This window comes from Quercus robur, chromosome 3 (genome assembly GCF_932294415.1).
Source record: "Quercus robur chromosome 3, dhQueRobu3.1, whole genome shotgun sequence".
Taxonomy (NCBI): Eukaryota; Viridiplantae; Streptophyta; class Magnoliopsida; order Fagales; family Fagaceae; genus Quercus; species Quercus robur.
Window position 1 is genome coordinate 55,226,699 of NC_065536.1, and position 12,745 is coordinate 55,239,443.

At 42.2% G+C, this 12,745-nt stretch overlaps 2 protein-coding genes across 2 annotated transcripts; one reads left to right on the forward strand and one right to left on the reverse strand.

Moving 5' to 3' along the window:
- Positions 1–5,737: 5,737 nt before the first annotated feature.
- LOC126719808 (uncharacterized) lies at positions 5,738–6,369 on the forward strand. Its single transcript, XM_050422321.1, has 2 exons — positions 5,738–6,136; positions 6,214–6,369. Exons 1-2 carry the CDS (start codon positions 5,738–5,740, stop codon positions 6,367–6,369), a joined length of 555 nt encoding a protein of 184 aa, XP_050278278.1.
- A 5,044-nt stretch (positions 6,370–11,413) lies between these two features.
- On the reverse strand, positions 11,414–12,745 carry LOC126719809 (uncharacterized). The gene has a single exon (XM_050422322.1). The coding sequence runs from the start codon at positions 12,743–12,745 to the stop codon at positions 11,414–11,416; it is 1,332 nt and encodes a 443-aa protein (XP_050278279.1).

Below are 12,745 nucleotides of genomic sequence, written 5' to 3' on the forward strand. Positions count from 1 at the left end.
CTGATATTAGAGTACGAGCCTATCTCACATGTAGTAGTGGTACACTCATCCTTAGGCCAAAGGCTTATAAGGCATGAGTGGGAGGCGTCTCTCCTTGATGTGAGATTGAGCAAAACCTTGAGGATTAAGACTCAATGCCATTTCCAAAGAGGACAATTCCTTTTTAAGGTTAGAGATTCGTCCCTCCCATACCTAGGTATCGGGTTGTTTCCCTATATTGATATAAAACTCTTTGTGATATAAGAAAATATATATTTCATAATTGATTGTTCTTAGACAATGAAAAACCTATGATTCGGTTGAACTGAAACAATTCAAGAACCTATGATAATCTTGATTAATAATGTAGTTAGAATAGTTTTCAAAAAAAAAAGTTCACTTCAACACGTGATTTCTATTTGAAACTATTAGAAATTCATTTAAACAATAAGAAAAACATGATTGAACTTATTGAAAGCATGGAAGAACTAATACATCAAAAGAAATTTAATTGAACAATCAAATATGTTGTCTTAAAACTTAAAAAGAATCACAATGAATTAGCATACCGTATAGAAGAAACTTAACCTCTAGCCCTAGCTAAGAGTTTAAGCAGCCATTAGGTAAAAGAAATACATGTTTCTGTCTTTATAAATTCGTTCTCCATAAGCCCCCTTCAAAACCCTATCGTAAAAGTGTACAAAGAAAATAAAACTTTTGACTATTTAATTTTCATCCAGATTTTCAACAGCAACTTATGAGTTAGTTTCAGTTTCAAAAAATGTGAATTTTGAAAAAATCAAAACTGAAAAGTTGTAGATATTTAAGTCACAGTTCCAGCTCATCTGGTCTTGAGCCAATTAGATTTTTGAGGAGATTAATACACCCAAAATATTAATCAGTGCTCAAATATGATTTTTCCATTTCAGATTATACCTCTTTGATTTCTTTCCTTAGTTTGAAGCTTTTAAGATGGTAAACGACCCAAGCATTCTAGCTACACCTCCTTAGATATTTAAGCATGGTCCTTTAGCTCGTCTTTAATTCTAGTTTGACCTCAATTCTCTCACAAACTCTTGTAAATTCATTTTTTCACATGATTTTCTAAAAGTAGAAAATTACACATAATGAATAACATCTTATTCAAGAAATTATGTAAAGATAAATAATATGGACCCATGCAAATTATAGCTTAATTATACAAATTAAGTATAGTAATAAGGAGATAACGTCCACATAAATATATAATAAATATACATTTTAAGGCATTATCATTATCAAAAATAATTTCATGAGAATTATATATGAAAAATTGATAATAACAAAAACGAAAAATTACAATAAACCCACCTATGGTTTGGTATGTTTACACTTTACTTACCCGTGGTTCAAAACTTAACACTTTGCCCACCTGAGATTATCTCCGTTAGTCTCATGTTACCCACCTATGTTCAAAACACTTTTTTAAGACTAAAACAAATCAAAGAGTTAGGGTTTGAAATTTATACAAAAAGTGATGAACATTACAATTGAAATTTCAAACAATTACAAATCAAAATTTTGAAATTAAAACTAGTACAAATCAAATGCCCACATATCACAACAAACACAACACAACACAGATCGAAGAGAGAGCCCACAAATCACAATAAACACAAAACAAAAGTTCCACCATGGGTATGGGTTTGGTTTAGATTGGAGAGAGGGAGAGAGAGGAGGGGAAAGCTTGAGGTCATGGGTTCAGTGTAGATCAGAGAAAATAGAGAGGGTGGTGGCCACTACCGCTGGTAGTGGTGGCAATGAGAATGTGGAGAAGACAACCCAGTGAAGCTTCGGCCATGGTTCCTTGGATGAGCTTGGAAAGAGAGAAAGATGGCTTCAAACTAAGATCAGTGATGGATTGGCTATTTGCCTGAGCCGTTACTCACCGCCTCACACCACCACCATCACACAATCTTGGATCTCCTTCTCTCTTTGTGCTGCTAGTATGATGAGTGTCTGAAAGTGTGGGATTTTGAAATTTAAGGTGCAGCTGTGTAGGATTTTTGTGAATGTCTAAAAGTGTGGCTGAGATGATTTTTGTGAAATTAGACTAGAGCACTTTCAAAGTGTCAAGTTTAGGATTTTTGAAAATGTTTTCTTGGATTTGTTTGATTATGAATTTTTTTTTTTTTTTAGATTGATTGGCTCAAAACTGTACATACCAAGAGGAAGTATGTTTATGAACCTAGGTTTACAATTTTTACAAATCTACTTTTAGATCTTATTTCTATCATATATATATTGTTTTGAGAGGAGAAAAACATAAAAGTGGAGCAAAAAGACATATTTACTATTGTTTTTAATGAAAGTGGGTAATGAGAGACTAACAGAAATAATTTCAAGTGGGTAAAGTGTTAAGTTTTGACCCTCAGGTAGGTAAAGTGCAAATAGGTCAAATTACACGTGAATTTACTATAATTTCCACTAACAAAAAATTACAACGCAACCTTTTTTTTTTTTTTAGAAAGACAACGCAACTTATTCATATATAAATTTCCAAACATATAAACAAAATGTAATAAATATGTTACATTTTACGGTTTGTATAACATCAATATACCACTTGGTATTCACACGGTTGTTATTTTATTATCTAGGTTGGTTTTTAAGTATTATAATTATATATGAGGTGTGTCGTGCACGAGTATAATTTGTGTATAAATTTTGTAGACATGTATATGTATAATTGTGTGTGTATAATACATATTATATAATATGTCCACAACTATATGGAGACATATATGTTTTTTTTTTTTTGAGGGGATAGAGACATGTATGTTAGTTATAAATTTTGCCCCCCTCCGCCCAAAATCAAATCTTGGTTCTAACAATGATGAGTATACCATTAGTTTCATCCATGCATGTCATAGAAAAAAAAAAAAAAAACCATATGTGGTTTTTTCATAAGAAATTCTTTTTTAAGCCATATAAGATAGAAAATAAAAAATTAAAATACATAACCCCATGAAGCTTTGAGTATACATTTAAACCTCATGGCATTTTTTTTTTTTTGGATGTGTAAGCCATTGAACATTTATGAATACAGACAACGAGTTGTGCGTGTGAACAATTCTTGTCCATATTAATTTTGGGGAAAAAAAATACCATGTGAGGTTTTATGTTATACCCAAGACACAGAGTGGTGGTGGAGCCATAATTTCACTTGAGAGAGGCATAAATATGCGAAATTAGAATGAACACCGAATATGTGAAATCAAATTTTGAATTGGGGGGAGGGGTAGACATAAATTAGGTGATGTTTATGCATTTGTCAATCACCAATATAACTAGGAGTATGATGAAACCTAACACCAAAAAATGAACATCGAAATAGCATTGAAAGCATATATTTGTGTATGGATGTATTCATTTTTTGATCTGTGTCTAATCACACTCCTGGCTATATTGATGTTTGGAAAATGCATAAATATCACTCAACAAATGCATAAACCTCGAATTAGGATTAATGGAAAATGTTGACTGATGATGCCGTAAAATCACCAGTGAGCTACACGATCCACGCTCGCTTAAACTAACAAACTGCAAGAAGAAAGAAGTGATCTCGCAGAGGGCACCGATGTGGTGTCGGCCAAATACCCTCTGAAGGCCAAGTTAGAATTATTCTCAACTCTAGAGTGCTAGAGAGGGTAAATTATGAGTACCTTGATTTGTGAAGGTATTGGGGCTTTTATAGTAGTAGGAGGTTGGCCTCTCTTCCTTGACCTAGAAGTCTTTTCCTTATAGGACTTTACTTGAGCAATCCCAAACGTGATGGGCAAACATTTTCTTGTAGAGTGGGTTTTTCATTAAGCGCGTATCTTCTAGAATTATCCTTGCACTAGTATTCTGATTTCCTTTAGGATTCTCTCGGATTTCAAACGTATGCCACAAGTATTTTTAAGTTATGCCAGGCCCTGGGCTCTCCCTTATTGCCAGCCCATGGGCTCGGATCCGTCAGGCCCAATGTAGCAAAGGTTCGTCATGCTATTTTTTACCCCTTCAGTTGCCCCCTTCACCCTATGGTCCGTCATGATTTTGGTGGTCAGACCAGTAGGGTGACGGTTAAATTTTATTTGGGGTTGACGGTCCAAGATTATTTATGTTGACGATCCAAGATTGTTTATGTTGACGGTTGAAGACTGTTTAGGTTGATGGTTGAAGACTCTTGTAGTTGACGGTTCTTCAAGGGGACATGAACTGCGAACATATGTTGATAGGTTGTCAAGCATTTATGAGGCATGACACGTGTCACTTTTTGATTAGATTTTGTACCGGATCGAAGCGTCGCTTCGTCTTCCATGCATCTCTCATATATATAACAAACCTCTCCCCCCTCATTTCTACAATTTTCAGCCAAAACATATTGTCAGCCCGTCGTCGTCAACATTGTCAGAGCAATCCGTCGAACATCTGTACCTGTCAACTATACAACCGTCGACTTTCCGTTACTCAAAGCGGTGAGTATTTATTATTATTATTTTTTCAAGTCTTGCATTTTGTGCTTACATTTTGCTAGACCTACACACCCGTCAGTCACTATTAGATCCGTCAGTCTTAGGTTTTGTCGTCAATTGTAGGCCATGTCTAGTGCGTCAAGTAATCAGTCTGTAGTTTGTGACGGGACGGAATATGAGGAAGTATACCCGTCCGGTCATAAAGACCCAGAGAGTCCCGGAGAAGAGAGGAGTCTGTCCGCCACTTCCTCATCCTCAACAAATGAGGACATGGAGATGGTTGAAGTAGAAGAAACGTCTGATGACGGCGAGGATCAACCATTGGGACCCGTCATCGGTGCTGATGGACTTAGGGAATTCATCATGCTACCAGAGTGGACGGTGCATAAATTCACTTCCGTCATTAAGGAGAAACACTTCAGCACATTTAGGCCTAACTTCCAAATTCCGGACTACATTCCAATCCGTCTACCCTATGTATCGGAGAAATGTTATTACGACGGGGTAGAAGGTGTCGGAGTGTACGAGCAGATGCTGAAGGCAGGACTTCGGTTTCCGCTAAGTACCCTTCATAGAGAACTTTTAAAATATCCGGGTCTGTCCGTCAACCAGACATCCCCAAACGCTTGGAAGGTCTTCATAGCCATGGAAATTCTCTATGGTGCAATGACAGACGGTGCTAGGAGGCTGACGGTGCGTGAATTCCTTTATTGCTACTGTCCAGACGAGATTGACAAGTCAAGGGGAATGTATAGTTTTGCCAGTAGGAGCCCGTTGTTGAAGGTCATTTTTGAAACACCCGACTCAAATAGAGACTGAAAGAGTCGTTACTTCTTCTTAGAGGGTGACAGATGGATGAGCCGTCCATGAGAGACGGAGTATATGCCCGTCGACACAACTTGGGGAGTTTTACATTCATCTTGTATACATCTGTCCAAATTTTGCAAATATTTTTTACATTCGTCAGCTATGGTTCTTTCCTTTAACCGTCTATTTTCTCTGTAAGTAGACGGCGCCTTCAAGTTAGTATTAAGGAGTTTAGTTTCCTCAAGAAGATCTTTCAGAAGACCAAGTCAGAAGAAAGGACTTGGGGGAAGTTGGTAAATCCTAACACCATCCATTGGTATTGTGACGGTCCTAAACCCACCCTTGAAGCCGTCAGATACGATGAAAGAATTCATAGACGTAAGTCCGTCAACCTTTACTTCGCATAAATGGTTTCAACTATATGTAAATAACTTCATCTGTCCTATTTTACAAAGATGGACGACGCTAAGAGGAGGGCCCTGATAAAATCACAAGCCGTCAAGCAAAAGGAGTCCGGTGAGGTGGTGGTTCCTAAGGGGACGGCAACATCGATAAAGAGGAAACCGTCATCCAAATCCGACCGTCTACATAAGCAGCCAAAGGTCTCTCTGGAACCTATCGTAGGGTTGATGGCTGAGGGTGTGAAGACCATCACCCCAGTAAAGCATGGGTCTGGCAAGGGCTTAATGAAGGCCCCGTCCACAAGCCAAGAGAAGCCTCCTCCTCTCCTCCGTGACGACTCCAAATTTGCCTTGGAGAAGCTTTCATCAATTATTTCGTCGGAGGACTACGAGGATTTGGGCAATCACTCGACGGAGGCAATGGGGGAGACGGGTCTCTTTGCTGTTGCACAGGTAACTTTTATCCGTCGATTTAAGCTCGTCTATTCTACTTTGTTTTTGTCTAACACTGTTTAACTTGTTTGTTCCAGTCCTTGGTCATGATGAAGGGCCTAATGGATCGGTGTCTTAACCGTGAGGCGGCTCTGGAACGTGTGCGAGCAAAGGCAGAGCAGACGGAGGATGAGCTTGGTCAACTTCACAAGTGGAAGTCCACTATGGAGAAGAAGTTTGACCTTTCAGAGTAGGCAAGGAAAGAGCTTGATCAGAAGACGGAGGAAGCTGGGAAGGCCTTGGAGGTCAAAGAAAAGGAAATCCAAGACTTAAAGGAAAAGCTCCGTCAAGCTAAGGAGGTTGTGGTCCGAGAATACCGTGATTCCGACGCCTTATTGGGCGAGCTGGGGGGATCGTTCCTTCAAGGCTTTGATGATGCACTCCGTCAAGTTAAGAAAGCCTACCCTGAACTGGATGTGTCAATGATAAATGTCAACGACCAAGACCAGACGTCTACTTTGCCCGTCGCCTCAGAAAACACAGACGACCTCTTTGGTGAGGATGCAGTTCAGGGTGACGGAGAATCAGTTCCAGCGAAAAATGTCCAAGATGCCGACCCAAAAATGTAGGTTATATTTTTTTTATTTTTTTATTTGAGAACGATCCGTCCTTTATTTTGTGTATTTAACAATTACCCTCTAAGGGTTTTATCCGTCATTATTGCATCATCTTATAATCTTATGCTTGCTATATCTTATTGTTTGAATTTTGCATAAATATCCATCCTCTTTAGAAAGGAGAAATTTGAGTAAATATCCGTCCATGTAATTTTTGTATAACGGTGTTGACGGTCTGGTACTCGTCTATTTTGCGGAATACGAATATTTCCAGCCTATGCGTGATCCGAATATCCTCACCATGAGAGTGATCCGTCCATTTTGTGGACTTCGTAATTATTCTCACTTTGGTGATCCGTCCACTTTGCGGACTTTGTAAATTATTCGTCTTTAGGTGATCTGTCCACATTGTGGATTATGTAAATTAATTTCACCCTTTGGGTGATCCGTCTACTTTGTGGACATTGTAAATTATTTTCACCATTTGGGTGATCCGTCCACTTTATGGATTATGTAAATTATTTTCACCCTTTGGGTGATCCGTCCACTTTGTGGACATTGTAAATTATTTTCACCATTTGGGTGATCCATCCACTTTATGGATTATGTAAATTATTTTCACCCTTTGGGTGATCCGTCTACTTTGTGGTCATTGTAAATTATTTTCACCCTTTGGGTGATCCGTCCACTTTGTGGACTGTAAATTATTTTCACCCTTTGGGTGATCCATCCACTTTGTGGACTTGTCTATCAACCTATTAGGACGACCCGTCCACTTTGTGGACTTTGTCTTATATCCGTCCATGTTGGACTTCAAATCCTCATCCTCTTAGGACGATTCGTCCACTTTGTGGACTTGTTATGTATCCGTCTACTTTGTGGACATTGTGTAGCCTATCCATTCATAATAAAAATCCATGTGGAAAATCAAAGCTGTATCTGAATATTCTTCTTTAAAGAAAATGCGTTTGTAGAAAAAAGTACATGCCCCCTTGGGCTTAAAAAGGCACAAAAAGATTGTAGCAAGAATAGTTAAAGAAAAACTAGTAAATTGTGGCTAAAGATTAAATAAACTGGGAAATTGGGGATTTGTTCATATTCTCTCTACTGGTAGTATTTCCATAGATGCTCCGTGTTCCAAGGGTGCTGCAGCTTTTGTCCGTCCATTGTCTCGAGGTGGTAGATCCCCTTCCTTTGCCATGATGCGATCCTGTAGGGTCCTTCCTAGTTGGGGCCGAGTTTTCCTTGTGAAGAATCTCTAGCGGCACCCATTACTTTCCGTAGTACAAGATCACCGACCTGGAAGTCCCTATGCCTCACTTTGGTGTTGTAGTGTTTTGCCATGAGATTCTGATAATGCGCCAACCTTTGCTCTACTGCCGCTCTGACTTTGTCCACTAGGTCGAGCTGGAGGCATATGGCCTCTTTGTTCTTATCTTTGTCGTAGCTCTCCACCCGGTAGCTCGTGAGCCCCACTTCTGCGGGAATGACAGCTTCGGTTCCATATGCAAGTCGAAATGGTGTTTCTCCAGTGGGTGTTCTTGCCGTGGTCCAGTATGCCCATAGGACGCTTGGAAGTTCGTCTGGCCAGATACCCTTTGCCCCCTCGAGTCGGGTCTTGATTATCTTGAGCAAGGACCGGCTCGTGACTTCGACTTGCCCGTTTGCCTGTGGGTGTACGGGTGACGAGTAGTGATTCTTGATCCCTAACTCCGAGCAGAAGTCTCTGAACGCGCTGTTGTTGAATTGCTTACCGTTGTCAGAGACCAGTACTCTGGGTATCCCGTACCTGCATATGATATTCCTCCAGACAAAACTTTGGATGTTCTTCTCCGTGATGGTGGCTAAGGCTTCCGTCTCGACCCACTTAGTGAAGTAGTCTATGCCAACTATCAGGAATTTTAGCTGTCGGATCGTCGTCGGGAATGGGCCCATGATATCAAGTCCTCATTGTGCGAATGGCCAGGGTGTTGTCATAGGTGTCAGTTCTTCAGACGGCTGCCTGATGAAATTGCTGAACCTTTGGCAATTGTCGCAGGACTGGACATAGGCTTGCGCATCCTTCATCATTGTAGGCCAGTAGTATCCTGCTCGGATCAACTTGTGTACAAGTGATCGTGCGCCCGAGTGGTTTCCGCAGATACCCTTGTGTACTTCTCTCATCACGTAATCCGCTTCCTCTTGGCCTAAACACCTCAGGTACGGTCAAGAAAAACCTCTTTTATATAAGACGACCTTTATCAGCATGAACCGTGATGCTTGGACCTTCAGCTTTCTTGCGGCGCCCTTCTCGTCTGGTAACACCCCAGTTTTTAGGTAGGATATCAATGGCGCAATCCAGTTGCATTCAGAGTTTACCACCTGCATATTTGTTCCATCATCGATAAGTGAGGAGATTTGAACGAATGATAATACCTATTCGGGAACCAGCATAAATTCGGCTGACGCAACTTTTGTTAGATGATCGGCCCATTCGTTTTCTTCCCTTGGGATCTGAATGAATTCGACTTCGAGGTCGCTGATTCGGTATTTTACTTCTTCTAAATACCTCTTCATTCTATCGTTCTTACACTCGTAGTTGCCATTGATCTAACTCGTTACCACTTGTGAATCGCAGTGTACCACTATGTTTTCTGCTCCCGCGGACTTTGCAAGGTCTAGTCCTGCCACCAAGGCTTCATACTCTGCCTCGTTGTTGGTTGTGGGGAAATCCAGTCGGATCATACATTGTATCTTGTCCCCTTGTGGAGTTTGGATCACTATGCCGACTCCTCCGGCTCGTCTATTTGAGGATCCGTCTATATAGATATTCCACTGTTCTTTCTCTTCCTCCACCTGGCCTTCTTTGAGAGTGAACTCGGCGATGAAGTCAGCTACTACCTACCCTTTTATGGCCGTTCGCAGGCGGTATTGGATGTCAAACTCTCTCAGCTCTACTATCCACAAAGCCATTCTTCCTGCTGCTTCTGGGCTACTCATGGCTCTTCTCAATGACTTGTTCGTTAAGACAATGATTGTATGCGCTTGGAAGTATGGCTTAAGTCTTCGTGCGGCGATCACCAACACGAAAGCCAACTTCTCCATTTGAGGGTACCTCTCTTCTGCTCCTCGGAGTGCTCGGCTGGTAAAGTAGACTGGTTTCTGGGATCCATCCTCCTCTCTCATCAAAGCTATGCTTACTGCAGCTTGTGAAACGGCTAAATATAAGTAGAGTTCTTCGGCCAGCATGGACGGACTAAGCAACGGTGGAGATGAGAGATATGCCTTCAAGTCGTTGAATGTCATCTGGCATTCATCCGTCCACTCAAATGATTTCCTTAGAGTGCGGAAGAATGGTAAACACCTGTCCATCGCCCTTGAGACGAACCTGTTTAGGGCTGCGATCTTCCGTTTAAACTTTGGACCTCCTTAACCGTCCTTGGTGGTTCCAACTCCATTATGGCACGCACCTTCTCTGGATTGACCTCTATTCCTCTTTGGGACACCATGAAACCCAAGAACTTCCCAGCTGTCACTCCGAATGCGCACTTGTTTGGATTCAACTTCATGTTGAACGATCGGAGCGTATCGAATGTCTCCCTAAGGTTGTCTAGGTGATCGACTTCATGAAAGCTTTTTACCAACATGTCATCAACATAGACCTATACGTTCCTGCCGATCTGATGTGCAAACATCTTGTTCATTAACCTTTGGTATGTTGCCCTAGCATTTTTGAGTCCGAAAGGCATCACCTTATAGCAGAATAATCCCTGGCTTATGACGAAGGAGGTCTTCTCTTGATCAGATTCGTCCATCCTGATCTAGTTGTAGCCGGAGAAAGCGTCCATAAAGCTTAGGAGCTGGTGTCTTGCAGTTGAATCTACCAGGGTATCTATCCATGGGAGCGGGTAGCTGTCTTTAGGGCAAGCCTTGTTGAGGTCCGTGAAATCTACGCACATCCTCCAGTTTCCGTTGGCCTTTTTAACCATATCGACGTTTGCCAACCAGTCGGGGTAGTATACTTCCCGGATGAAACCTGCCTCCAGTAATTTTCGAACCTCCTCGGCTATGGCCTTGTCCCGCTCCTGGGCGAAGACTCGTTTCTTTTGCCGGATTGGAGGGAATGAGGAAGACACATTTAATTTGTGGACCATGACTAAGGGGTCGATTCTTGGCATGTCTTAATGACTCCAGGCGAACACGTCTTGGTTATCCCTGAGGAAAGTCGTGATCGTTTGGCGCACTGGCCAACTAGCTAGTGTGCCAATTTTAGTCGTCCGTTCAGGCCGCGTGTCATCAAGTCTCACCTCTTCTAGCTCTTCAACTGGCTTTGCTAATGCTCGCTGCTTTCCGATACACATCGTTTGCTGTTGATCCTCAATTTCTAACATGGCAATATAGCATTCCCGCGCTGCTATTTGATTTCCCCGCAATTCTCCCACCCCATACTCCGTCGGGAATTTAATCATCAGGTGGTATGTTGAAGTTACCGCCTTCCAGGAATTGAGAGTGGGTTGCCCGAGGATGGCATTGTAGGCAGACGAGCAGTCAACCACGAGAAAAGTTACCTCCTTAGTGATCTGCTGAGGATAGTCACCTGCCGTCACAACTAGTGTTATTGCGCCCAAGGGGAACACCTTCGTTCCCCTAAATCCCATGAGTGGGGCATTGTTTGGGTCAACCGTTCCCTGTCAATTCTCATTTACTGGAATGCTGGATAGTATAAGATGTCTGCTGAGCTGCCGTTGTTGACGAGGACCCGATGGATGTTATAATCCCCTATTTGCAAGCTGACCACAAGTGCGTCGTCATGAGGATGGTGAAGTCTCCGAGCGTCATCCTCTGAAAATTCGATAACGGGGTTATCTATTCGCGGCATCTTGGGTATGGATCCTATAAGTTGGACGCTATGGACCATCCTGAGGTAGGTTTTGTGGGCTTTTTTGGAAGATTCGGCTGCGGTTGTGCCCCCTACGATCATTCTTATGTCCCCTATAGGTGGTCTAGGGCGCTCGTTCTCTCGTCGTGGGGCCTGTTCCTGCGGTGGATCAGTTCTTTCCCTGCTGACGAACCTCTGTAGCTTCCCTTGTTTAATAAGGGCCTCAATCTGCTGTTTCAGGTCGTAGCAGTTGGTTGTGTCGTGCCTGTGGTTTCGGTGAAAGCGACAATACTTGTCCCTTGACCTTTTGTTGGGATCTCCCTCTAATTTACCAGGGAACGTCAGTGCTCCTTCATCTTTGATTTGCATCAAGACTTGATCGATCGGGGCGGTTAATGGGGTGAAATTGGTGAACCTTCCATTGGGCGGTCTAGGGCGCTTTTCATCTCGTTGATCTCCGGTTCTAGCAACCTTTTGCCCCCTATCTTGTTGCGTGTCCTCCTGCCTCTCCCTCTTCTTAGGCTTTTCCTCGCGGGCTAGCAATGCATCTTCTGCATTCATGTATTTGGTGGCTCTGTAGAGCACGTCCGTCATGATCTTCGGGTCATTCTTGTATAAAGAAAACAAGAACTTACCTTTCCATAGCCCATTAGTAAATGCAGCTACGAGTATCTTATCATCAGCTTCATCAATTGAAAGGGCTTCCTTGTTGAAACGAGTTATGTAGGCCCGCAGTTTCTCGTCTTCTCGCTGCTTGATGCTCATTAAACACGCGGTGGACCTTTTGTACCGATGTCCGCCTATGAAGTGCGAGGTGAACTGGGCGCTCAACTCCTTGAAAGTATTGATGGAGCTTAGTGTCAATCTACTGAACCAAACCCTTGTAGGGCCCTTCAGCGTCGTTGGGAAGTCCCTACACATGATCTCGTCCGGTACCCCTTGAAGGTGCATTAGGGTCTTGAAAGTCTCTAGATGATCGAGGGGGTCCTTGACCCCGTCGTAGCTTTCGATCTGGGGCATGCGGAATTTCGGTGGTAGGGGGAATGAGTTGACGGAGGTAGTGAATGGTAAGTCGGTTCTGTTTATTAGGTCATCAAGATCAGTGGATACTCGTCCCTTAAGGGCATTCATCATGACCTTCATTTGCTCCTTCAT